The sequence below is a fragment of the Papilio machaon genome, chromosome 19 (genome assembly GCF_912999745.1).
Source record: "Papilio machaon chromosome 19, ilPapMach1.1, whole genome shotgun sequence".
In the NCBI taxonomy this organism is placed as follows: domain Eukaryota; kingdom Metazoa; phylum Arthropoda; class Insecta; order Lepidoptera; family Papilionidae; genus Papilio; species Papilio machaon.
Window position 1 is genome coordinate 464,622 of NC_060004.1, and position 27,435 is coordinate 492,056.

Consider the following 27,435-nt stretch of genomic DNA (forward strand, 5'->3'; position numbering starts at 1 on the left):
AGACCATAGACTATAGAAAGATACGTTTAGAATCACAAAGAAAGCTTTACTTTTTTTCCAAGGTTATTAGTCTTATGTCGTTTGAGATGACCATAACTAGATGTTATTTAACAGATGTCTAATTTATTATACTTACTAAAGATTTATATTCCCAAAATTTTACCATACTTTTCAGTTTGCATTTAAAACAGTGACAGTTTCCAGTATTTGTTTGAAATTATAAATACAAGTAGCAGCCAACTTTATGAGAACTCTGATAAAATTATCGCGTGAATAATTATTAGTTAGATTTTTAGGAAATTGTTAAGTGAACATTATAGGATTGGAGGTCAAATAAAAATGGTGTTTTTAGCGGTTGATTACGTCAAGTTATGTTCAATGGTATAAGTTAGGCAGTTATTTAACCGAGCGGTTGGTTCGCAGCCGAACAGTCGGGTAGACGCGGCGGACGCTGCGTTTGCTTAAGTTATCAAGTAAATTTATGTGATATTAGTTACTTGTGTTATTTTTCAGTTTTACTATCGGATAGTGTTGTGAACTTTTTTTTAATTTTGAGTGTACTGAAACCTTATAAAAGGGCATCGGTAAGTTAGAAAATGCATTTTTTTAATTCAACATAATGGAGTTATTAATATATTAAACAATTAATTAAAAAGTTAAGAAAGTAAACTGTAGGTTTATGACACTTAAAAATAAAACGAATTGAATGACAATTCATTCATGAAAATTGTAACGTCTGTTATCAGAAGGGCATAATGGAACGTATTCGTACATTGCCGCCAAAAATTATAACCTCAAATATAAACACTAAGAAAATATAATGTGCAAAAATTAAACATACTAATTTACTAGACTTATTTAGAAACGATCACCAAATAGATAATTCATATAAAGTTTAAATTTTATTAAGTTATATTAAGTTAATTAAACATACTAATTTACTAGACTAGTTATATTAAGTTGCAAAAGACATTTAATATTTATTATTTACTATTATTTATAATTTCTTATTACAATATATGTAACCGTACTTGAACTCTTAGTAAAGTAGCAATTAGTAAAGTAAAATTAAACAATTAACGTTGTTTAATAAACAATATTTCATAATCGTTGTAATAAACTGTTAAAAAAATAGGCCCCGTCAAATTTAAATCGTTTGCATTTTAAAACGAAGTTATCAAGTCCGAAATCTGTGTCTATTTTTCTAATTTTGCAACTTTTTTTCAGTTAACATTATATTAAATAGTTTTGCATTTAATTACAATTAGAAATGTTCTGAAATTCCACTAAATTTACTAATTATACCTACTAATTATATCTTACTAAACTTCTTATATATATAAAAGAAAGTCGTGTTAGTTACACTATTTATAACTCAAGAACGGCTGAATCGATTTGACTGAAAATTGGTGGGCAGGTAGCTTAGAACCAGGAAACGGACATAGGATAATTTTTACTCCGTCTTCTATTTTTTATTCCGCGCGGACGGAGTCGCGGGTAAAAGCTAGTATTATAAATATGGAAGTTAGGTCTATGGATCGATGGATGTTTATTAGAAGGTATCTCCAAAACGGTTGAACTGATCTCACTGAAATTTGGCATTGTAGAACATAGTCTGGAAGAAAACATAAGCTATTAATTAAGCTTCTTTTAAGTCGCGGGCGTCAGCTAGTTATCGATAAATTATCAATTTTTATATGCAATTTAACTAGTATAGTACATTATACTTCTTTGGCCAGTGTCCATATCACTAAATCAAATTGTTACAAGTGTAGAATATGCAAAAAACGAGTAACTACTATATAAGTACCTTGAAATCATAATATTTGCGATTTTAACTAATTTCCGCATAGATAAATTATATTCTAAAATCCTTGAAACGAGGTTATATATATTTTTCGAAAAATCGTTTTTAATTAATACAATTTTTGTATATAAAAATATGCATTTTTAATTATGAGGTCTCAGTATATTTCAAGGATATTGTATTTTCTAATAACATTTATATAACATATTATTTATATTAACTAGAAAATTAATTGCAGCGAAAGATTCGTAAACGCTTATTTTCAACGCTACACTTTTGTCCATATTTTTTTGCAGTCGTCCGCTTTCAATGTCTTACAAAATAACGGATTTTTCATTTGATTACTTCAATAGCGACATTCGATGAGCCTAAGTTTGGTATAAACTCTCACCCATTACTATCCATTTCCTTTGCCTAACATCTCACTCACTTCTACATATTTAATACGAAAAAAAGGTTGGAAATGCAACAGTAACTCTCATGATAATTCCAAAAAGGGATAACGATACGCTTGATATCTTTTTTTTTATCTTTTAACTGCAAACATTCAATCGTAAAAGACGAAAACGGGAATTAAAAAAAATGTTATTGAATATAAAGCACTTTAATTAGCGAATGGGATGAAGGTTTTCATTTTATTCATTCATTCACTCTATAAGGATTGAATCCGTTCAGTGATTGGCGATAGACTCTATACTGAAGGCTTTGGATTCAAGGAAATGCATTGTAATTCACGCGTGCGTGACAACGATTATAAAATAAGTGGATGCGGTAATTTGTAAAAAAAAAATTACAAAGATTTAAGATTTTATAAATACTTCCTTGTCTCTTTTTCTTACGGTTACGGTTCAGTCACCTAGTTATTAAGCAGTAAATTTAAAGATATATTTATTCACTGTGCTACAATAATGAACAAATCTATATATATATAAAAGAAAGTTGTGTTAGTTACACTATTTATAACTCAAGAACGGCTGAATCGATTTGACTGAAAATTGGTGGGCAGGTAGCTTAGAACCAGGAAACGGACATAGCATAATTTTTACCCGTTTTCTATTTTTTTTCCGCGCGGACGGAGTCGCGGCTAAAAGCTAGTGTTAAATAAATAAGCTTATTTTTTCTAATTAAGCACCAATTAACAATGATTGCAATCTGACCGGATTATACAAGATATACATCTTATAATAAAGATAGCACTTTTTAACACGTCAATAATAAATTTTAGAAACGAAATAATTAAGCAAATGTTAGTGCAGTTTAACAGTGGTAGATCCTGCAACAACAATATTTCTTGGGTGCAGGAATGGGTCGGGTCGCCCGGTGAAATACCACGACCACAAAGAAGTCAGGCTTGAAGTGGAAGTACCTCAGTGGATGAGTGTGGTGCCGGAGGCCTAAAGATAGTCCACTTTACCTTCCCACCCTTTTCTTATAAGGAAGGGATGGGAAGGGGAAATGGATTTATTGGAGGAGCGGACACATAGGAAGAAGATATATTCTCTTTCCGTGTCCCCTCTTCTGTCGATTAAAGGTAGGCAACGCATCTGCAATTGCGGATGTCTATGGGCAGCGGCCGCTTCGCTATTTAGGCCGATTCAGGTGACCGCTAGCTCGTTTGCCACCTTATGATATAAAAAAAAGTTTAAAAAGCAAAAGATCAGATGAAATTGGCTACTCGTCACGTTTTTTTTTATAAAGTGAAAATCTAAGGACTTACTTAACTACAAAACGTTTAATTTAAGAATTTAAAAAAATAAACAAAAAACAAATTCATTTGATGGTAAAAAAACTTTTAATAACTTAGTTCTGACCATCGCCAACATTAATATTAGATGTATGGATGGATGTTTGATGTAGAACACAGTCTAGTTAAAAGCTAGTTTACAAAAAAAATGTTGGCTAGTCCACATTTTCTCAGATCCGTGGTAACCGAGAAGCGAACAATTGCTTCGTGATCGCTGCGCATCGGGGTCACTGCCACCGCGCCTAGCCAACGTAATATATGCATTTAAAATAATTGTTATTATTATTTACTCCCTTACTATAAAGTCCAATTTCGATCGACGTTCATTTCTATATAAGTTTGTAATTTTGCATTACTTTTGCAGCAATTACAAGCAATTTTAAATCTTATGCTTATCGTAAAGAGATTAGAAGGACAGAAAATAACAAAGTATTTTGCTAAATTTTTTTAACAGTAGAATTTTTGACGTATGTTTTATTAGTTAGTTTTAATACTAGCACCATAATTAAGTTGATGTAACATAATTGATGTTTCTGAAGAAAAAAATGGTTATTGTGAGAAAACTATAAAATATAGATATATGCTATCCCGGACTTTTATTTAGCACATTTAAAGAGCTACAATTCGCCATACATCATTTTTATGTAGGTCCTATAGTTTAGCCTACGTAAGCGCTGAAAGCAAAATTGTCCCTAATTTTCGCAAAAAATTTTGAAGCTAAATCTAAATGTACTAGTCTTCTAGTTATTTAAAAAAAAATGGGCACTGCAAGCACTTCCTTTCGATTAAAATATTTTTTTATCAAAATCGGACTACCAGGGGCGGAGTTTCGCGGTAACACACATAAAAAAAACAGTCGAATTGATAACCTCCTTCTTTTTGAAGTCGGCTAAAAAGTGAATGTAATACTTCAGTTATTTAATAGTTCACGTGTTTGCTTTAGTTTAGGCTGTTTGTTATAACCCAGTTAGTAAGATTTGTAAAACGCGATAGTGTACCTATAAATATAATATGTTGCACGTGGGATTTCTAAATGTTACAATATAGTTCGAATCAACTTTCAATTCTTGACAAATTTTTGATTAACGATTCAGTATTAAAATACATTATTCTAGAATTATTACCTTATCTTACTAATATTGTAAATGTGAATGTTTAGATGGATTGATGGTTGTTTGTTAGGTAAATATCTCGCAAAACGGCTAATCGGAACTCAGTTAAAGTTGGCACTGATGTAGAACACATCTCAAAGAACACATAATCTACTTTTTTTTTTTAATTTCTCGCGTACAGTGATGTGGGTGACAAATAGTTATAATATGTAGGAGAACATAAAATGAGACTAGACATTACTAGAAGATTTTAAAACTCGCCTATGCCTTCCAGAGGCTAGCTATTCCACTGACCCGAACGCGGCTACATTCGCTTTATTGGCCAAGTGGAAATTACGTCTTAAAGAGTTTTTTTTGTTAATAATTTTAAGATAAATATGGAAAAAATTAATCGCATTCCACAATTTTTCTAACAATTTGATCTAGAATTAAAATCCTTTGCCATAGATTATGCGACCTTTGTATTTCTTGGTATGTTTGGGACGGTAGCAATGGTCATTAAGAAGTATAAATCACGTCAGAGTCACGACTGTGCCGGATCCTTGCGACGAAGACAAAGCCTACATAACAAACAGCTAAGAGTTGCTGACTCTTGCGCAAGAGGCCTTGGCGATATATCTAGTTATAGTAGGTTGACCATAAAATAGTAATAAATAGGACAAGTGAGAGGGCATTTCAAAAAAATAAATATAAAAAATTACAGCACTAATTTAAGGCAGTAAGAGACCGAGCCAATATTATTGGCGATTTCAAAATTAAAAATTCAGTTAAGTATTAAGCTTTTGCAATTAGATTATCCTCGTAATGTTGCGAAGTTTAGTGTTCCTAATAAAAAATCAGTTATTGATTTATCTAGTTATTTCACCAGGTGTCCTGTTCAGAGATTGGAAAATTGTTTTTAATAGTATACAATTTGAAGTTTACTAAGGGAATAAGTTAAGCCCAGCGTTTAGTTTTTTCAGATTAGTTGTGAACATTGTTAGTTTATAATGCGACTAGAATTGCTACATCGTGCACGGTACATATATCGATATTGCGGCGAATATTAAAAACATGTTTTAATTTTAAATAATTAAAGCACAAACACTAGCACGATAGTCGCCAAGTGTAGATTTTTCATATTAAAGAGACGCCATCAGTGACCAATTAACGTCTTTGAGTAAGTTAGTATCCGTAAGTAATAGATTCTGTATACGATCTATGTTAGTAGATATTATTGTTATTAATTAGTAAATAAGATCTATGTAATATAACATAAGACCTTGATGTAATTTGTAATTTCCTAGTTCTTATTAAAATCAACAAAAAACTAATAAATAAGATGTTTTTATATTCCAAATTCGTTTCCTTGTTTATTATTAATTATATATAAGCACTAAAATTATATAGAAATAAAAATATCATGAAATATATTTAATTATAATTTTTTATTATAAGATATTTAAAAAAAATGGTACGTATTCTTCCATTTAGGTAATCAGTTTGTTCAGATTTTAATAAATGTGACAAGGCAAGAATAATAACTGGAAAAATGTGTATGTATTTGTAAAGAACGTATGCACAACTTGGCTGGGTCTCTGTCGTGCCCCCATATGTCACCAGGATGTACGGAAAATACCATGTCAATTTATTCAGAACATGGCTTTATTATTTATAGACCACTGGCTGTGACTGTGAGTTCGCGACTCCGTCCGCGCGGAATTAAAAAAACAATTTTATTAGTAGCCTATATATGTTCTTCCAGACTATGTTCTACGTTTGTGCCAAATTTCATCACGGATGTTAAGCCGTTCTTGAGATACCTTCAAACAAACATCCATCCATTCATCTATCCATCTAGACATTCGCATTTATGATATTAATAAGATTCAATTACAGCCTGGTTTTGACATTTCGAATACTTTGTTCATTGTCTATTGCTGATAATGTTATTAATAATGTAAGATATACTCAGAGTGAGTCACGATTTCAATGGCCGATTGCTTAAGGCTTAGATTAACGTATGACTTTGCAACATTTAGTGCGTTCATTTCTCGAGGTTGTATCGAGATATTGTAGCCGTTTGTATTTAGTTTAAATAAGTGTATAAAATAACAAAACGACTGTTTATAATTTACTATATATCTGTAAATTGTAAGCATATATTGTAATCAGTTTTGTATGTACATCTATGATCTTGATTATTTTAAAGAACATGAAATAAATCTATTTAAAATCCTCATTTACTGGCTTAATCACGTGAGGTCAGCGTACGTGATTTTATAAATCCTATTTAGGAGAGATATTAAAATTAAATATTTATTAATATTTAATTATAAACTAAATAACTATATTTAAATCTATTTATTGTAGAATACGCGAATTATTTATTGATTCATATTCACTCTAGAAGCTATTTCAATTTTTATAGTTTTTGTTTACTTTGTTTTTTTAGTTTATTTTTATTTCTTTGCATTTCTTTACCGTATAGAGGCATATTATTATTATAACTGGTGACCTGTCTACTAAGTTTTAAATATTTTTAACATCTATGGCAAAGATGAACCTATTGTTGCATTTAAAATTATGCTATTTAAAAATAATGTAATAGATAATTCCGTCATAGAATAACGAAATTTTTTATAAGAATATGAATGAAGTATTATTCTCATAATAGATAATCTTACGTAGTCAATGAATAACATTAAAATACACTTTTTTTAGTCTGCAAAATTTATATAGTCACAATATATGACTTTAGAAACAGAGTTTTATAAAATCTGTGTTTTTACAAATTTTTTGAAATAAATAAATAAAAAAATGTACTATTTAACAGATAAATAAATATTTGATATTTAAGTTTTAATATTATCATTATTATTTCTAGATCAAATTTCAGAAAATAGATGCTATTCGCAACATTTTTATATTGTAAACCAATTAATATGGATTGTGTGCATTAAGCGTACATCAGTATTTCTCGGTTTCTGAATGATATAATGACTTAATTTCATTTACGAAAATTATGCGATACGTTATGATCCAATTACCTTTTGAAATCACCTTTGATTTATTTAAAATAAGTATTTACAATTAGTATAATAGCTTAATGGTCATATCACGTAGTTTTGGATTGCAATCCGCACTCGACTGTTCCTTATCCTAGGATCTACACGAAGCCTAGTTGTATGAATTCAGTGTAATTAATAATTATTTCCTTTTGTTACAGATAAAATCACTCAAGATTAAATAGAGCATGTACAATATCCAACATAAAAGAAGCATTTAAAATTATACAAAAATAAGATGGCGCCACAAGAGCGAACTTCTTGTTGTGAGCAGGAGGACGATTCCCGCCAAAAGGCGGTCATAGACAACAACCTGTCAAACATCGATTTGAGCGGGAGCTTTATTAACAAAGCGTTCACAAATGACAGCACAGATAATACAAGTAATACGACAAATAAAATAAGTGATACTATAAATAATAATGGAAATGAAAACGAAAAGAAACCGACAGACTTTGACGATCTATTACCTTATGTCGGTGAATTTGGATTATATCAGAAAATGTTGTTCCTGTTAATGATACCGTTTGCATTTTTTGTCGCATTCGTTTATTTCTCACAAATATTTATGACCATCGTTCCTGAGCAGCATTGGTGCTGGGTTCCTGAGCTGGCTAATTTAACAGTTGAAGAAAGGTGAGCTTACATAAAAAACAGATAATGTATTTTTTATATAGTTCATTCGATATTGTAAGACCATGGTTAATGCATCTTAAGACTTGGAACTCTTATTAACAAAAATATAGTCTTTTTTAATCTGTAATAGAAATAAGTTGTGTCTATTTAGCTAAGAACTCTTATGGAGTTTACATGTTTGTTAGTTTAGTCTATAAAACTTTAGTGAACCTAAACAAAAAATCAGATTAGAGTAACTCGTTTCTATTGACCTCAATTATATGCTGGTTGCTTTTATTCGATATTCAAACTTGCATAGGATTTATGTGCAGTAGAAAAAAATGTACAGATAATATATTTATACATAGTACATAGATTTATAATTAATTGATAACTAATTCGATGCATAATAGTGAAGCGAAAAAAGGCTGCGGAGGCGTTTTGATTAGTAAATTCCCTTAGTGACATTTCAAAAAATCGATTCTCGATTAGACGTCAACTTGAAAGAAACGCTTCATCTATAGTTTACTAGGATGGATTAATTGACGCATGTATGTTTGAAGATATCTCTGGAACGTCTCAACGGATCTTGGTGAAATTTGGTACAGATATATAACTTAATCTGATAGAACACATTGGCTTATTATGTTTTTTTTTTAATTCCGCGCGGACAGATTCGTGGGCGACAGCCAATTAAATATAAATCAACACTTCATTAATATTAGTTATTATAATTATGTAGTTTTAAATGTTTATATTAATCGATGATTTGTTCATTGTTTTTACGATTTTCAACCGACGTTAAATTAAAATAAATAAACATTAAATTACAATTATATCGTTTAAACTGAATTTGAAGTTTTTTGTCGCAAAACAAAAATCGATCTGTCACGATTATGTCAAAATAATATTGACCTTTGCTAGATTGAAATCAAGCGTGAAATAGTTAGTTCCGACTATTTAGTCAGTTTCCGTAATATGGTAATAATAATAGTAAAAAAAAAACTATTAAATGAATTACTAAAAATTATTTTTTTATCTTGTAAACAACTTGGCATACACAGAAAGGTTAGTTTGTTTTACGATGTTTTTATTTAAAAGATTTTTTTTGACGTCTATTAAAATTGATTATGCAGATACTTATAAATAAAAAATTAATGTCGCATTAAAACAAAGTCATTAGAGTTTTCGTTCATTGCTATTTAGCGATAAGATTTATGACCCGATTTCCATTAAGACGCAGAATAGTCGAAAAGTCTAGTTATAGTCTCTAGTTTATTTGTTTATTAGCTTTCGCTCGCGTCTCCGTCCGCGCGGAATTATAAAAACGTAATAAGTAGCCTATGTGCCAAATTTCACCAAGTTCCATTGAGTCGTTCCGGAGATACGTTCAAACAAACATCCATCCATCTAAACATTCGCATTTATAATATTAGTGAGATTGTAGTTTTTTGTATTTTATCTGCGTCGGATTTTGCCCTCAACACGCGATTTCTGACCCCGGAGTATGTATAACTAAATTGTACAATTGACCTCTATCCAAGTTCACTGTTAACATAAAAAATTCCGTGTGCATTTCAATGTTACGCACATTGTTACAGTCTTAAACACAATAATAGTATTGTCATATTGCAACAGCTAATTTAATGGTTTAAAGTTGAATTCCAAGGATGACTTGTAATAAAATATTTGCGTAAATGTTTTCTTAAGAGTACAGTAAAGGATAGTTTTTTATCTTACTTGTGTAATAATTTGTTAGTATGCAGCTTTGTTAACGCCTCACTAAATGTTTGATTTATTTGATAAATGGCTTAATTTAATAAATATGACCAAAATTTATATTTTATCAGACTCATTATGATTTACATTTGCCGTTTGATTCAATCGGTTATTAAAATATATAATTTCTTTTTTTATTCGCCATGAAATAACTAACCAGCCAGCATATTTATGTAATGTTTTAAATGTGTACACAACTTTAAATTCAATTAAATCCATCTTTTTCAGATACTCTTATCTAACTTTTGATTAATGGTCTCTGAGTGGCAACCTTGGACACGTATAAATCTTACGTGTCTGAGTGAATAACTTATCAAATTCGCCTAAGTCACGGATCTATTCAAAGTTCAGTAGTTGTAGGAAGGGCCTTCGTACCGCGTGGACCTTGAGTCGTGTTTTTGTCAGACAAGTCCGACCAAAAGCATCAAGTGGTCACGTCAATTTGACACGTTTCAAATAATAACTAAATTGATTCATATTCTTTAATTAAATAACTTTCTTGTGCTAGTTGTAGATTGTTTTTGTTGACAATTTGATTTCATCAGTACAAATATGTAAAGAATTGTTATCAGATAGAGGTGGTAAACGAGAACAAACCAAAGAATGTTACGTTTCATGACCACATCGATTGTTACAAAGATGCAAAATTGAAGTTAAAAAACAGGAATTTATTTTAGTCAGTAAAATAGTAAATCACGAAACTTTTATAGCAAAATTCCATTTGTGCATTATTGCAGCAAAAATGTAACAGGCGTGTACTCAAAAATACAATCACGTACAAACCTACCAGTACTTTGTTCTAAAAATATGCATAAGCAATAAGAAAAAAATGGGGCCCTTGGTTTTCTAATTTAAGGATACATATTAAAAAAATCTCAATCTGTTACTATTTTAGGCGAGCATTAGCGATACCACCAAAGTCCGAGGGTCCGTACTCGCACGACAGATGTCGCATGTACTCCGCGGACTGGGCAGCGGCACTAGCACAGGGCAGGACCACGCCCGACGACGAGTGGCCCATTATACCCTGCACCCACGGCTGGGAGTACAACAAGAGCGATGTGCCCTATGACACCATAGCCTCTGAGGTAACGATGGAATGCAAACCTCGTGTAATGATGCTACTGTGCTTCGGGAATATAAAATTTTGTTTTAAATACCTAGTCCTTCGTCAAAAATAAATGCTAAATACTAGAGGGCTGAGTCTCATGAATAACTTTCTTTATATAGTTGGACTGGGTTTGCGAGAAGGACAATCTACCTGCAACCGCGCAGGCTATCTTCTTCTGTGGAGCCATCGTGGGCGGGTTGGTATTCGGCTGGATAGCAGACAAGTACGGACGGATACCAGCTCTAGTTGGTAAGCATTTTGTTCGTTCTATTTTCCTAATACAGAAACTCATTTCAATTCAAATGACTATGTTTTTAACATCGTATATAAGTAGAAATAGCATTTACAATACCAGCACATCTCAGGTACGAACTTGATGGGTTTCACGGCGGGCTTGGGAACCGCGTTCTGCTCTACCTTTTGGTCCTTTGCGCTGTGCCGCTTCCTCGTCGGCCTCGCCTTCGACAACTGCTTCACTATGATGTACATCCTCGGTAAGACATAGAAATATACCCTGTTCTTGGCTTACGATACGATTAGTATACAGAAATAATTATAATGATATATTTTTGTATTTATTAAGATAAAAAAGTCTGGCTGGTAATCTATGTGTGTTTGTTTTTAAAAAATTTAAAGACAAAAATTATCTTAGATCGCGATCGCTATTCATTTTTATATATGTACTTTTTTGTTGCATAAGTTTCATGTAAAAATTAATCATTCATCTTCTTTAATTCGTTTAAAACTTTGAAAAAAATCTTGTCCAAAAATTTCGGCGATTGTCGCAAAGACCTAAAAACCTATTATAAAAGTAAATGTTGAGTCGTACTAGTTAGACGAATCTGACGCCATTTTTTGTTAAAGAAATCGATGTATCTTAGGCTTATAATAGATCTAGATCTAGGCTGTAGATTTACGAGGACGAGGTTAGGTCGTCAAGGCGGAAACCTTGTTCGACATCACCAGTAACTAAAAAAAATATTCTCAAGATCCTCGGCCCCAAAAACATGGGCTATAACGTTTTGGCATATCTATTCTAGATATAGTTAAGTGCATAGTCTTTTAGAATAAGCCTCATACGGATAAATCTAAAAGGAATTTAAAAAATTAAGTCTTGGTAGAAACCCTTAATTATCTTGAGTGGTGTTACCATATTTCGGATTTTTGTCTAATTCCTTTGTTTTACAGTTTTGGAATACGTTGGTCCGAAATGGAGGACATTCGTGGCGAATATGTCGATCGCTCTCTTCTTTACGCTGGCGGCCTCGCTGCTGCCCTGGATCGCGCTGCTGGCGGACGACTGGAGGCTGTTCGCTGCTGTAACCAGTGCTCCCTTCATACTGGCCCTCGCGACCCCCTGGGTGGTCCCGGAGAGTGCTAGGTAAAAGAACACTTTAAGATTAAGAACGTACTCAAATGATTAGAGGAATTAGACATTATATCATTTTTGCAAAGAAATCGATGGTCAATATGAGTCAAACTTCTCAAAATTTCTTACCTTAAGTTAAAATTTTTGTTTCTAATTATAGATTTTATGTCATATCATGTTTTTCAGGTGGCTAGTATCCCAAGGTAAAATAGACAAAGCATTAGTCATAATGAAAAAGTTCGAACGGATCAACAAAACAAAGATACCCGACAAAGTACTAAACGAATTCACTGTGAGTATCGTCCTAAATATCACTTTCTTCTTTTTCTTAAGTTTTCTGTATTTTTTGCTGTTCAATTCCTAATTTACCTTCAGAATCACGTTTAGTTCGCGTTTTTCCTGTAATTGTTATGTCGTCGTTACAGTCATTTAGATTGGATAGTTCAGATGGCATCTCCAACTAACTTTGCTGATTTAGCTGATTTTAAGAAACCTTCATATACGTAGACGTAAAAATAGTATGTCCGTAAGCCGGCACTCCGCACTCTTGCAACTTGTATTAAGACCTTCCAGTATATAAACAGAGTACTACACGTTTAAAGTATCTATTTAAATTTCCAGGAATCATCTCTGAAAACGATTAAAGAAAGCGAAGCGGAATCCCGCAGTTACTCCGTACTGGATCTCTTCAAGACGCCTCGTCTGCGGAAGAACGCAATCCTACTCATCATCATCTGGATGGCCATCTCTTTGGTCTTCGACGGTCACGTGAGAAATGTGGGCTCTTTGGGCTTGGACATATTTCTTACGTTCACCATTGCCTCTGCCACTGAGTTGCCTGCAGATACATTTTTGACAGCGGTACTTGATAGGTAAATAGAAGAATCTGGTAATTTACGTGATACCTAGAATGTTGAATGTTCATTTCTCCTCTTTAGTGAATCTTTAGTATTTAAACAACAGTCTAAATAAGCAAGAAGCTTTTAATTTTTATCGAAATCAACGATATTGTTAGAAGCAGGATCAAAGAACATCTTATCTTTTTTGTGGTAAATTAGTTTATGGTTGCATAATTCTTAGCTAATAGCTCTAACTTCTTTCAGATGGGGCAGAAGATGGCTGGCGTGCGGCTCCATGGTCATTAGTGGTATTTTCAGTTTGTTAGCCACGGCTGTACCAGTTGGTAAGTGTTTTTTTCTTCAATGAATGACTAATCAAAAAGAGGAATGATGAATGAATGATTTAATATTCCAGGTGGTCCATCAGCGTCATTGGCTATAATGGGCAGGTTTGCGGTGAACATTTCGTACAACATCGGACTCCAGTACGCGGCCGAGCTGCTGCCGACAGTGGTGCGGGCGCAGGGCGTCGCCCTCATTCACATCATGGGCTACGTCGCCTCTATAGTCGCACCATTTGTTGTCTATCTGGTAAATATGGTCTATAACTTTCACGCTTTGAATAAAGCAAGGACCTTTTTAATGACAAACCAGCCCCAGACCACAACCTAATGTTAAAAGATGATTTGGTTGAAAGATGGTTCGCGCTATTTTAGTAATCGTTTCTACACTGTACTCTTGAAGGCCTCCAAGTCGTACTTGATTTGTCTGCAGTAATTTGGTCATAGTAAATAGATCGTATTATTCTGATTGCTGCAAATGTCTGCCACCTGTTCTGGTATAGTCTATTAATGTACTAATTCAATGGTATGCCTTACTGGATGCTATTCTTCCAGGCTAACATCTCACAAGACCTTCCACTGCTGATCCTGGGCGTACTTGGAGTGATGGGAGGTCTGTTGTGCCTCTTCTTACCGGAGACCATGGACACTGAAATGCCTCAGACTCTTCAGGACGGGGAGAACTTCGGGAAAGATCAGAAGTTCTGGGATAATCCTTGCTTCTCCAGGTATATTCACTAATACCAGCTATTTCAGAAATGCAGAGATTCATAAATCGTATAAATTTCACTATTAGCCAACCCAAAATTAAGTAATGATTACTTAAGTGAAGCCTTTAGCGAAGATTTCTAAAACTAAATTCGAAGGTCTTTATTCCATATGGTACCTTATTATAAACTAATCAGGATTTGAACTTGAGATTTCATATGTTAACGTGCAAGTAATATGTTATATTATATTAAGTACATAATAATGACATATTCATTTACATAACATTCTCGTTAATATTTAATTACCGTCTGTCATAAAATATTATTAATAGCATGTTTCCTATGCAAAGGTAATGTCTATCACTTAAAAATCCGGTTTACTCTGGATTAAACTAGTCCCCTGACTGAATAGAAATACAAACTTATTGTTTTATAAATAATTGCTAGTCAATAATTATTAAGCGACAGTAAAATAAGTCACGTGTTTTAGAATAACAATCAGTATTCACTTTAATAAATATAACAATCATAAAGTAAAAATTTACTAAACGTATCTTGCATATTTTTCTTTATTGCTCATTAAATGGTATACGTATAGAGTTAAATTAAAAACCGTAAAATTCTTACAACAATTTCGCGGTGTATTTGCCGAATATTAAATTTAAAGAACTCTAAATTGCGTTGTTCTTTTTTTGAAAGAATTACTTGCAATAGAAGAGATAAACAGTCGAGAACTTAATCCCGATTAAACAGTATTCTTGTTTATCTCCAATCGATTTTAAAAACGAAGAAATAACAAACATAATATTAACACATTACAGGAAAACAGTCGATGATGAGAGTCCAGAGAGGTACACCAAACGAGCCTCAGTTGCACACGAGGAGCCTCAGTTCATTAGGTCAGTGCCCAGTGCCATCAGCTCGAGAGCCTCTATCAGGGCCTCAGTCAGAGCCTCCGCGAGAGGCTCGCTTAGGAAACGGGAGGTCAGCAGAAAGAGAGAAATGGTATAAAGACTTGTTGGAAACATATTGGAAAGATCTCGAATGTATTGTTAATATTTTTTTCACGTTTAGTACAAATTTTAAATCCTTAATGTAAGAAAGACCAACATTATAAATGTACTATTAAATATTTAAAGCTGTGTTTCTAACAAAATACAACGAGCCAGTTAATATGGAAGTTGTAAGTCAAAATACGTTGAAGTACAAAAAATCTATGACGCATGTTTTTCAAGAGCAAGTTGACTTACAGGCATTTTTGAATCCAATACAGTTCTTGCCTAAATATATCCGTAGTATGGATATTTATTTATTATACTTGAATTTTGCCCGATTTCTTGCCTTAATGTGATTTTGTATAACTTTTTTCCAAAAACAAAGTGATTAAAATTATTTATTCTTATTATTATAATAGAAAAATCGATGTTTTTAAAGATTTGAAATTTTTTTATACCTACATTTATAAGTACTGATGAACAAAAAATACATGTCGTTATATTTTGACATTTGTTGTTTATGAAAAATGAATCCTATTTGTGTATATTGTAAATTGACTTTAGATTATTTTATAATATATTAAATTAACTTTCATTAATGTTATTTAAGTCACCATTCAATTTGATTACAAATTTTGTTTACTATATTTAATTCATTTATAAAACTTTATTATTTCTTTGGTACAAAACCCACCTGTATATATTATGTTAATCTCAAAATTGTATTTTTTTCTTATCTACATATTAAGTTTTTACTAAAAATAAGTATTTTTGTATATATTTTATTAAACATTTTTTGTTTATCTTAAACCCGCTACAGAAGTTCAGTTTCAACTGTTTCAGTTTTCAGTTTTACAGTTCGACTATTCAGTTAAAACTGAAGGTCTGTGTCGTACATTATTGATAGTGACTTAATTGATATTTAAAGTTATTTATAGGTTAATTGTAAGCAAAATAAATAAACAACAGTAATTTCTGTTGCCAATTCATTATTTCGGTAAAATCCGGTCGACAATTGGAAAACATTTCTGTGATATAAAAAAGTATAATAAAATATAATAATACAAAAATTATGGCGTTTTTTTCTTATAAAATGTATAATTTTTTTAATTTTCAATGTGATCTCAGTTTTTGTAAGAATTCAAATGATAATATGTTTTTAAACAAGTGTTTCAACAGTGGAAACTCATGGATATACTAAAGATATTGAAATACATATTTGTATAAAAATAGAACAAAGATCTGGTCATGTTCGTGTTCAAGTTAACCAGACATTCACAAATCTAATCCTTATACAAAACTAGCTGTCGCCCGTGACTCCGTCCGCGCGGCATAAAAAAACATAATAAGCTAGTCTATATGTTCTACATCTGTGCCAAATTTCATTAAGGTCCATTCAACCGTTCCAGAGATACCTTCAAACAAACCTCCATTCATCTAAACATTCGCATTTATAATTTTAATTAACAATTAACTTGCTTTGACCTGCGACTCTGTCGGCGCGGAATAAAAAATAGAAAACGTGGTTTACCACAATTTTTAAATTATCCTATGTCCGTTTCCTGGTTCTAAGCTACCTGCCCACCAATTTTCAGTCAAATCGATTCAACCGTTCTTGAGTTATAAATAGTGTAACTAACACGACTTTCTTTTATATATACGAGTATAGATGAATGGCAAAATTTGAAAATCATAAGCACCAGCTACATACAGCCACATAAAAAAATGTTTTATGTTAATGTTTCGGCAATGAGAACTTATATTTCACAATCAGTATAACTAAGTATGTGATAGTCTTCTGTAATTTTAACGATTTATTTACTTTCTAACAATTTGCGTCATCCAGTGATAACCGGATGAAACTGACATTGCGTTGTATTTGTTTAATTTAAAAGATTTTAATTTGTTCCACTATATTATAGCGGAGTATTTGAATATTTGAAAAAGATTTAATGATAATTAATATCTACATTATATTTCAGTAATATTTGATTTTAAAATATTATTCACTCACGGTTGCTTACTTGTTTCGTGAAAACATATAAAGGTTTTCTCTTTTTTTCTAACTAAATGAAAGGGATAGAATATGTTTTCGTCTTCCGTTTTTTATATACCTAAGTATACATATATGGTTATCCTTTTGATCTTTTAAAATAAATGTATCTTTAAATAGCAAGATATTAAACGACCTTCCTATTTTTATGTGCACATCTCAATTTGCTCCCAGTGTAAAAGGTTTTATTTTACAATAAAATTCAAATGAATTTAAACTGAATTCGATGGAAATAAAGGTTAATTTTGAGTGCATCTTATGATATGCAATACGCCCTATCTGTGCAAGTGTTGCGATGAACAATTAAACCTTAATTGAAGTGTACAAACCGCGTCAAGTTTGCCATAGAGCTAAGAAAATTTAGACTTGTCACTTTCGAAATTGTCTCGACCTTTTTGCTCTTATTTCTTTTTAATTTCAATCCGTATTTTCACAGTACAATATAATAATTCAGAATTACTAGAGCTAAAATTAAGAAGGTATGGATGGATTCTGTGAAAGAGGAAATGCTTAAGAAGGGGATGAATTCAGATATGACAGCTAATATAAATGTATGGAAGAGTTTATACGATGCCGTAGTTACTAGAGCAGGGAAATGGTGACGAGTGCCAAAATAAGACCAGATTAATAGTGCATTTGAAAAATTATATTCATTCAAAGCCCGCGCACACAAACAAAAGCATTTGTGTTTCGGCGAAATTACTGATTAAAGGTTATTTGCACTTTCACAACAAACCAACCGTAAATTGCGTACGGTGCGTACATTCTAAATATTACTAACTCTACGTCACTAAATCAATGTTCATGTTCAGTTAATCGAACCGCATGGCAACAGGGGTTACATTCATACATAAATGAAATGAGCAAGCTTCTTCAGTCACTTTATTACAGTACTTTTCCAATAAGAAAGTGCCTAAAACCTCGTCATATTGTGACGTCATAGATCTTAAAACGAAAAATATAGATAGGGTCAATAAAACTAAAAATAACAGAGATATGTTACGACCCAATTAGCCCGAGACAAGGAAGATGACAACAATCATTCATAAGAAAGTAATGAAGATGTCTACGGCCCTTAAACATGAGGAGCAAGACTAAAGGAGAAGGAGAGAAGAAGAGATATACATTTCAATGTACTAAAGTAAGGTCTGGGACCAATATCCTATTGAAATTGACTGTCACATGAAAAACATAAATGCCAGAGTTACCATAAAAGGATGTGTAAAATTACACTCCTTTAAAAGTCTTGCGTTTTTTTTATAATGGAATATTTACTTATCGTACTAATATTAAGTAGGATTATAATTCTTTTTCATATGATTACATAGAATTAGTTGCCGCAGAAGCAATCAGTTACCTTACACACCACACGTTCAATTAAAGAGGCTAATAGCCTCTTAGATTTCTGGATTCGAACCTCCGAACCATTTATAATCTTAGTTTGTGCCAACAATAGCAATCAGACCCTAATTAACAATTGACAGCGTTATAATGTAGACAAATTCATTAAAACCATTCATGAAACTGTAAAATATATTATACTGTCATTGTCTTTCAGCTGACGACCACTAAAAATAACTTCAGTTATTAATTACGTAAGCGTGAAATTCGACTGCCTTTGACGCTTGTTTTAAACATTATTACTGTCTCTATTTTTTCAAAGCGTATGTAAGGGATGACGTTTTAACATAAATAAGTTGATAGTGGAAACCTACCTTAATATTAGGATTTATTTGTTTCGCGGGAAACGGCAAAATATAACAAAAGAGAATCAACTAATTGCTAAGCGCCATTTCATTATCAGTAACCGAACAAGACACAAGTCTACTAGCGTTTTATTCTTTCCTGTAAATTACTTGTGTTATAGCGTCTTTGGTGGCAACTAGTTAAAAAAAATCGGGTAAGTGAGAGGTTTAAAAATTAACTAACATAATTTAAGATATAGTCGATATAATTAACATATATTCAAATTTAATTTCTTTCATATTTCTGGTGCTGAAACATAAGTTTTAGTTAAAATAATAAAGTAATCATTCAACTTTAAAGTCTTTAATACATAATAAAATAATATGATTATATTAAATTTTAAATTGCTACAATATGTATCTTCACATTTTCAAGTATTGAAGATTTATTTGGATTTTAAATTGTCAGTCACTCAGACAATTATTACCACCAACGACGATACAATCTATTATACAAAAGAAAGTCGTGTTAGTTACACTATTTATAACTCAAGAACGGCTGAATCGATTTGACTGAAAATTAGTGGGCAGGTAGCTTAGAACCAGGAGACGGGCATAGAAACTTTTTTTATCTTGTGTGCATTTTTTTTATTCCGCGCGGAAATTCCGGTAAAAGCTAGTTTACATTTAAAATTAACTTATATGTATTATTAATTTAAATTAACAAAATCTGGATAAATTTGTATAAATAAAATATTTTTGGTCAAACACGATTTTATGTTACGAGGCAAATTAATACTGGACTTCATTTTAACAACAGGCTGAAAATTTCACAACGCCAAATAAAATGGATAAGATTAAAAAAAAAGTAAGAATATTGCGCGGGAAATAGCAACATTTTAAAAATAACTTACAACAATATTACTCTTTATATTATGATATAATAGTGTTAATTTCTCCATGTTTTTAAATTCCATAAACAAATATGTTACTAGAAATATATTTATACAGCAAGGCCAGGTGACGTCACAGATCGATGGTAAGCCGCCACATGCTCGTCATCGTAATTTTCCATAGCTGATACACCTGTAGAAAAAAACATAGATATCTCTCCTTTTTTCTTAGGAAATGAAAGGGATATTTATATATTTCTTAACATCTGTATCGGCAGTGGTAACCTACTCTTAAGCTCGTGAAATTACAATCGCTTATTCTATTCTAGGAATCCTGTCTGTTTCATGTCCTTCAGTTTATTCGAGTTTTTTTGATTAAAAATGTTTAAATTTACTATTTATACATTAAAAGCTTATAAAATAGTAAATCTAAAGTACTGTTTGGACTTGTTAATTTAAATGAATCCTTTCGTCTATTGTCGTATACCATATCCTAGAAGAAGCCTGGATCTTATTTGTGATAGTTCAAAAATACTAAAATTTAGAAAAAAAATCAGGCATATTCTTGCCTTTTTTCTCATAATTTTTTTTCTTTTCTATTTTCTTTTTTACTGCTGTAAGGATGTAAAAATTTAAGACATCTGCTTATTCATAAAAAAATCCCGCAATGTTATCTATTTCGTATAATCTGTTCACGTTGTCTTTATCCACGCTTCAACACTGTACAATGAAGAGACATTAAAACTTTATAGCTGTTAAGTAAATACTCCTTATGTAAATACTATATACTTATTTTATTCAACGGCACGTCGCTTCACTTTGAAGTTATAAACATCATGTTTAAACATCTTACTAATTTTTAATGCGAATATTTAGATGGATGGATGGATGTTTGAAGGTATCTCCAGAACGGCTCAACAGATGTCGATGAAATTTGGCATAGATCATAGTCTGGAAGAACACATAGGCTACTTATCAAGTTTTTTTTTTAAATACCGCGCGAACGGAACGGGCGACAGCTAGTATCTAATAATTTTAAAAATGCCTCTTGTGTGTATTATTTTGTTATTACATTTTCATATTAATTGTACTAATTAGGCTATGCTTCAGAAAAGAGCTAATTCAGATATGATGGCTCATAGTGTATGTAAAAGAAGTGACACTATGACAACTCAGCGTACGCAACATTACATAATAAAAATAGTTGTCATGTACTTATTACTGATTGCAGTGTTATCTAAAATATAAGATCCTACCTTTTTTACACTGGTCTTATGTTATTTCTAATGCTATGAGTAAAAGTTATTAAGTTACTATCTTATCTTGCTAGTCTTACTAGTATTATAAATATGTATGTTTAGATGGATGTATGTTTGTTTAAAGGTATCTCCGGAACTGCTCACAGGATCTTGATGAAATTTGGCACAGACGTAGAACATAGTCTGAAAGAACATATAGGCTACTTATTATCTTTTTTTTAATTCCGCGCTGTCGGAATCGCGGGCGACATTTCCTTCATTTATAAGTTAGAAATTAATTGATATATAACCTTAATATCCAGTTTAAACTGGCAATAGAACACATACAATAAAACTGGCAATATCGCATATATAGAATAGACTGTGTTATCCCTCCATGTTATCTAATTATTCAGGTGGATGTAAAAGAGCCAACTGAAAACCAGCACAGGGACTGTTTAGGCGGTCTAAGCATACGCTGAGCTGGCCCCTTTTACCACATTTCTCTAAATTATTTTCATAAATATGTGCTGTGATATTTTTTTTTCTCTTGTATTTGTGTGGTAATAAAGGACTTTCTTCCTTTCTTTCTTTATTTCTTTCTTTCTTAAAATGATAACCTTGACAAAGATCAATCACTACTTTGAAAAATAGAGTTAAGAATCTGCAAGACACGACATTCTTTTCATGCAAAGAACCATTTTTTTTAATTTAAATGTCCGTCCAAATTATATTCAGCAATCAGTTTACGTATAGAGATGTGTTGAGATGTTCGCAGTGTGCGTGCAATGACATCATAGTATGTGATACTAATAATTGTTCTATGTAACGTCAACAATACAAACTGATTGTAACTGGCTGATAGACAATGCGTAATATACCATAAATAAGCTTGTGTTCTTATTCTTATGTCATTAGGTTATTAAGAACTCATTTAGTTACAAATTAACTACTTATGTAGTATGTTAAAGAAATCAAGAAAGTTAGTAAAACCCTTGGTGCATAGGCCTCTCGGTGGAGAGGGATTGAAACCGCAGGGAATAAAGTGTAGGTTTTGCAAAGTAGAGAAGAAAAATTTTGTAAGGGGTCTGCAAGAAAATATTTTTGGGTTCCTCTGAACTACACTAATTACTTTACAAATTGTAATATTTGAAGGAATAATTTGTTTTTCTTACAGTAAAGCGAGTCCAGCTTAGTGTTCTCGTAACCAGAAAAACGTCGAGGAAAGTGTCTTTTAAGGGAAAAACTCTATTCCAAAATGGAATCACATGAGAAGGAGAATAAGTTCAGGTTCGCTATCGACAATGCGGCCTTTGAAATGACGAGCGACGGTAAGCCTATACCAATATCATTTATCTTTTAACTTTTCTTTCTTAAAATATACTTCTTTAAAACTAACGATGAAGATCATGTTCATGGAAATTAGGTTCATATAAATAAATAAAAAAAAAACTTTATTTCTTCCCCGTTTTGGAGTAAAGTCCCTCGGCAACTAAAAGTTCAAATTCTATTCCTACATGTACAGTTTCATCAGCTAAAGAGACGGCCAGTCCTAGAAGACTGAAGGACCTAGACGACCTGTTCCCGTACATCGGTGACTTCGGTTGGTACCAGAGGATCCTCTTCATTCTCATGATACCCTTCGGCTTCTTCTTCGCCTTCGTCTACTTTTCGCAAATCTTCATGACGATAGTACCCGAGCAGCACTGGTGCCGAGTGCCGGAACTTAGTAATCTGACTGTAGAAGAAAGGTAAGGAACTTGGATAACTAGTTTATTGATATTCTCTAGATATTTCCAATCCAAAAATATTCCTTAAAGTCGATATACGAATATATAATAATAGTCGAAATACGAGTACAGCAAGCGACAAGTGAATCGGACCTCATATTCCTTGAAAAAACGATAAAGATAAAAGTTTTTATCTTCTTTTCAGGAAACATTTGTCAATCCCACTTCTGGAAGACAACAAATACGACAGATGTCATGTGTACGATGTAGACTGGCAGAAGATTCTGGAGAAGGGAGTTACAGAACCGGATAAGAGCTGGCCGATAAAGAAGTGCCAAGAACAATGGGAATTCAACTTTACCGATGTCCCGTATGAAACAATTGCTACACAGGTAAGTAAGAAGCACCTAAATCTTATAACAGCGTCCTTTTAGAAATCTACACCACTGTGATCATTAGCACGCACGAAAACCTTACGCTCCAATAAACAGAGAAATGCGGACTTTGTAATAATTTTTCCCTTTCTGATCAATAGCTGGGCTGGGTATGCGACAAAGACAACTATCCTGCGACTGCGCAATCAGTCTTCTTCTGTGGCGCCATCGTTGGGGGCTTGCTGTTCGGATGGATTGCGGATAAGTACGGGAGAATACCAGCATTAGTTGGTTAGTTAAACTGTCTTATATTTCAGAATATTATCTAAATTATAAGACCCAGTGAACTTAACTACACCTTCTACTTAATCATTCCTTATCATGTAAGATACAACGAAAAGTGGCTGTGTATTTGCAATTAAATCACGTCAAGTCAAAAATCACTTTCGCAGGATTCAGATACTATACTCTAGATACATTATTGTTACCTACATATTCTAGGTACAAATATGACGGGTTTTTTCGCTGGCGTGGGCACTGCGTTCTCCAATAGCTTCTGGTCGTTCTGCCTGTGCCGGTTCCTGGTCGGCCTCGCCTACGACAACTGCTTTGTTATCATGTATATTGTTGGTAAGGGACATTTAGTATTTGTTTATATTCTGACATACATTCACTTATTAATGTCTTAGATTTCATAACTTACTACTCTTTACCTTATTACTGCCTTGACTTTTTTTCAATCTAGTACCATTTAGATTACTTCTAACGAATGTGTCCATATCTACTTGTCCTCAGTGGTAGAATACGTGGGTCCGAAATGGCGTACGTTTGTGGCGAACATGTCGATAGCAGTGTACTTCACATTCGCGGCCTGCTTGCTACCCTGGATTGCGCTCGCCGTCGCCGACTGGAAGATCTATACGCTCATCACCAGCGTACCACTCGTGCTTTCCATCTTCACACCCTGCGTGGTACCAGAAAGTGCTAGGTTAACCAAAAGTTATCAATATCGATTGAGTCTTGGGGACAGAAACTGTCTAACAATACACTTATGATGATTACTTTTTCATCACAAGGTGTAATAATCATGATACTTCTTCATCATTCATTCTTGTATTTCAGGTGGTTGATATCACAGGGGCGATTCGACGAAGCGATCAAGATTCTAAAGAAGTTCGAGAGAGTCAATGGGAAAAAAATACCGGAAGGAGTGTTAAAGGAATTTAAGGTACACCGCTTAAAGGTTACATTTTTTTAATTAAAACAAAACATTAAAACCAAGGACCTCTAACCAGCCGGCTGTATCTTGATTCCTTTGTTTCACAGACTTACTAAAACATTCAGTCCCTACACAAAGTTACTTGTGGCCACATAACGACACTAAGCAGGGCATGAACTTACTGTTTCTACATCCAAGGCCACTGATATAACAAGACGAAGTAAATATTCATCATCATCAGCTCACTATACGTCCCCACCGAGGGGCTCGGAGTCTACCCCAAGTTAGGGGTGACTAGGCCATAGTCAACCACGCTGGCCAAGTGCGGGTTGGTTGACTTCACACATATCATTGAATTTCTTCTCAGATATGTGCAGCATCACGATGTTTTCCTTCACCTTAAGAACGTCGGATGAATGTACATATGTAAATCGAAAATCGAAAAACACATTGGTACATGGCGGGATTCGAACCCAGGACCTGCAGATTGCAAGTCAAGTGCTTAAACTCCTGAGCCACCGACGCTCATATCTATCAAGTAAATTTTAAACATACATAATACCCTCCATTTCCAGGAGACGGCATCAGAAATAGCGAGATCCGAGCAAGAGGTGAAGAACTACTCAGTACTGGACCTATTCCGTACGCCGCGGATGCGACGTAACAGTATACTGCTGCTATTTATCTGGATGTCGATCGCGATGGCGTTCGATGGTCACGTGAGGAACGTCGGCTCTCTCGGCCTCGACATCTTCCTCACCTTCACCGTCGCCACCGCTACCGAGTTCCCTGCTGATGTACTGCTTATTCTCACACTGGATATGTTAGTATGACATCGGTTCAGTCTGTTTGCAACTAAGCAAAACATTACAGATTATCTAAGGAAGAAAAATGTCTAGCAAATAATTATATGATAAGAGGGTTCGAGGTATTTTTCCTTGGTAACCTTTAGTTTACTTGTCGAACATATTGATATTGATTCACATTTAGTTTTCAGTGTCATATAGATGTAAATATGTTTTAGAGTGGGACGTCGCTGGCTGGCGTTTGGATCCATGGTGATAAGTGGAATATTCAGCTTACTGGCTACCACTGTACCATTAGGTGAGTTGCGACGACGAGTACAGTGATATAAACAAATAATACACAATTCCACAATATTATTATTAACCCTTGTTAACTCTCTTAGGTATCCCCTCAGCATCGCTGGCGATCGTGGGTCGGTTCTCAGTAAACATCTCGTATAACATTGGCATGCAATATGCGGCCGAGCTGCTGCCTACGGTGGTGCGCGCGCAGGGCCTCGCCCTCATTCACATGACCGGCTATATTGCTACCATACTCGTGCCCTATATTGTCTATATGGTGAGGATAAGACATAAACTGTAACGAACTACACATATCCATCCATACATTTAGATAATAGTCCACTCCTGGACGTAGGCCTCAATTAATTGCCACAATGCCCAGCTAACCTGTACCTCACGCATTCAGCGCACTCTCGGATCCTTCATCTGCACTATAGCAACATGAAAAATTACTTTTCCAATTTGTCCTTTATTTATATAATCGCTCATTACTTCTTGCGAAGCTGTTGGTTTAGCAAGATCGAAGTACACGGACATCTTTGAGAAATCAGCAGCGATTGATAAACGCTAAAAAATGCTACTATAAATGCTTGAATCATTCTATCTACAGCGGCAACTAATGCTAACTTCATAGTAATGCTTTTATTCATTTAAATTTATCAAATCCTGAGTTAATTGTGAACCTTTGTTCCTGATAATCCTAAAATCTCACTAACCGTAAATTTTGTGCTCCAATCTCCCCAGGCGACTATAGCGACTGAGATCCCACTGCTGATCTTAGGGACGATAGCAATAGCCGGAGGCTGCTTGTGCATGTGCCTGCCGGAGTCCACGGGCAAGGACATGCCGCAGACCCTGCAAGATGGAGAAGACTATGGCCGGGGACAGAAGTTCTGGGATATGCCCTGCTTCAACAGGTAACGTGGATAGTAGAAAGAAGTAAGGTTGAAAATGTATTATTGGTACATTATAAAGTCAAAACAGTAAGACATTTTTGTATTTCAGATTTAAGAATTTAATAATGATTATATTTTAATTCATGAAAGGAAATATTATGTTTTTTTTATAGCAATGAAACACGTTAAAAGTAGCGACTACACTGTGAATGCTTATCTTATTTCAACCGTAGTTATAAATGTAAGAAGTATGATAATAATCCGTACGATAGAATTCCACACAAACTTTGCATGATGTTTGTACTTATTAATATTATTGTTGTTTTTTTGCAGAAAAGCCAAGCGCGGGAATGCTGACCTCAGTTGAAATGCCAAAAATAAATGCAATTTGAAAGTGTTCATAGAATTTTTTTCAAATATTATTTGTTTTATAATGTAGTGAAATGACAATATAAAAATATACATTTTACTAATACAATTTTACTATGTATTTGTAGTTTCTTTTTGTTTTATACCTCCTAAAATGTAAACGGAAAATTTTACTATTATAACTTTCTTAAAAAATATAAAAATCATAGGAACACATATAAATAAATCAAACCATTCTTTTGAGTCCCATTTATTTCAGGTTATGTTTCATATTACTAAATGAGTATAATTAAGGAATAAATTATTATATATTGTACATATCTCTGTTCACCCTAAGAGTTGTAACCTTATAACTACATAAAGAATAAATTAATTGATTAATAACGGCTTAACTCACGTATGACGGTGTCCATCTTCAGGA

At 33.1% G+C, this 27,435-nt stretch overlaps 2 protein-coding genes across 2 annotated transcripts; both read left to right on the forward strand.

Moving 5' to 3' along the window:
* The first annotated feature begins 339 nt into the window (after nt 1–339).
* LOC106715822 (organic cation transporter protein) lies at nt 340–15,831 on the forward strand. Its single transcript, XM_045682495.1, has 12 exons — nt 340–584; nt 7,872–8,346; nt 11,000–11,192; nt 11,335–11,464; nt 11,581–11,709; nt 12,404–12,596; nt 12,771–12,876; nt 13,206–13,456; nt 13,688–13,767; nt 13,839–14,014; nt 14,320–14,492; nt 15,296–15,831. Exons 2-12 carry the CDS (start codon nt 7,949–7,951, stop codon nt 15,483–15,485), a joined length of 2,019 nt encoding a protein of 672 aa, XP_045538451.1. The 5' UTR covers nt 340–584; nt 7,872–7,948; the 3' UTR covers nt 15,486–15,831.
* A 3,501-nt stretch (nt 15,832–19,332) lies between these two features.
* On the forward strand, nt 19,333–27,044 carry LOC106715833 (carcinine transporter). The gene is made up of 13 exons (XM_014509191.2): nt 19,333–19,422; nt 22,516–22,669; nt 22,864–23,089; nt 23,274–23,460; nt 23,604–23,733; nt 23,944–24,072; nt 24,238–24,430; nt 24,565–24,670; nt 25,237–25,484; nt 25,686–25,765; nt 25,851–26,026; nt 26,494–26,666; nt 26,979–27,044. The coding sequence occupies exons 2-13, from the start codon at nt 22,597–22,599 to the stop codon at nt 27,010–27,012; spliced, it is 1,755 nt and encodes a 584-aa protein (XP_014364677.2). The 5' UTR covers nt 19,333–19,422; nt 22,516–22,596; the 3' UTR covers nt 27,013–27,044.
* Nucleotides 27,045–27,435: the final 391 nt, after the last annotated feature.

Coding starts and splice junctions, on each gene's coding strand:
- LOC106715822 (XM_045682495.1), top strand. CDS start 7,949: ATGGCGCCACAAGAGCGAACTTCTTGTTGTGAGCAGGAGGACGATTCC. Junction 11,465..11,580: donor ACGGATACCAGCTCTAGTTG/GTAAGCATTTTG, acceptor AGCACATCTCAG/GTACGAACTTGATGGGTTTC. Junction 13,457..13,687: donor TTGACAGCGGTACTTGATAG/GTAAATAGAAGA, acceptor AACTTCTTTCAG/ATGGGGCAGAAGATGGCTGG.
- LOC106715833 (XM_014509191.2), top strand. CDS start 22,597: ATGGAATCACATGAGAAGGAGAATAAGTTCAGGTTCGCTATCGACAAT. Junction 24,073..24,237: donor TGTTATCATGTATATTGTTG/GTAAGGGACATT, acceptor ACTTGTCCTCAG/TGGTAGAATACGTGGGTCCG. Junction 24,671..25,236: donor GAGTGTTAAAGGAATTTAAG/GTACACCGCTTA, acceptor CTCCATTTCCAG/GAGACGGCATCAGAAATAGC.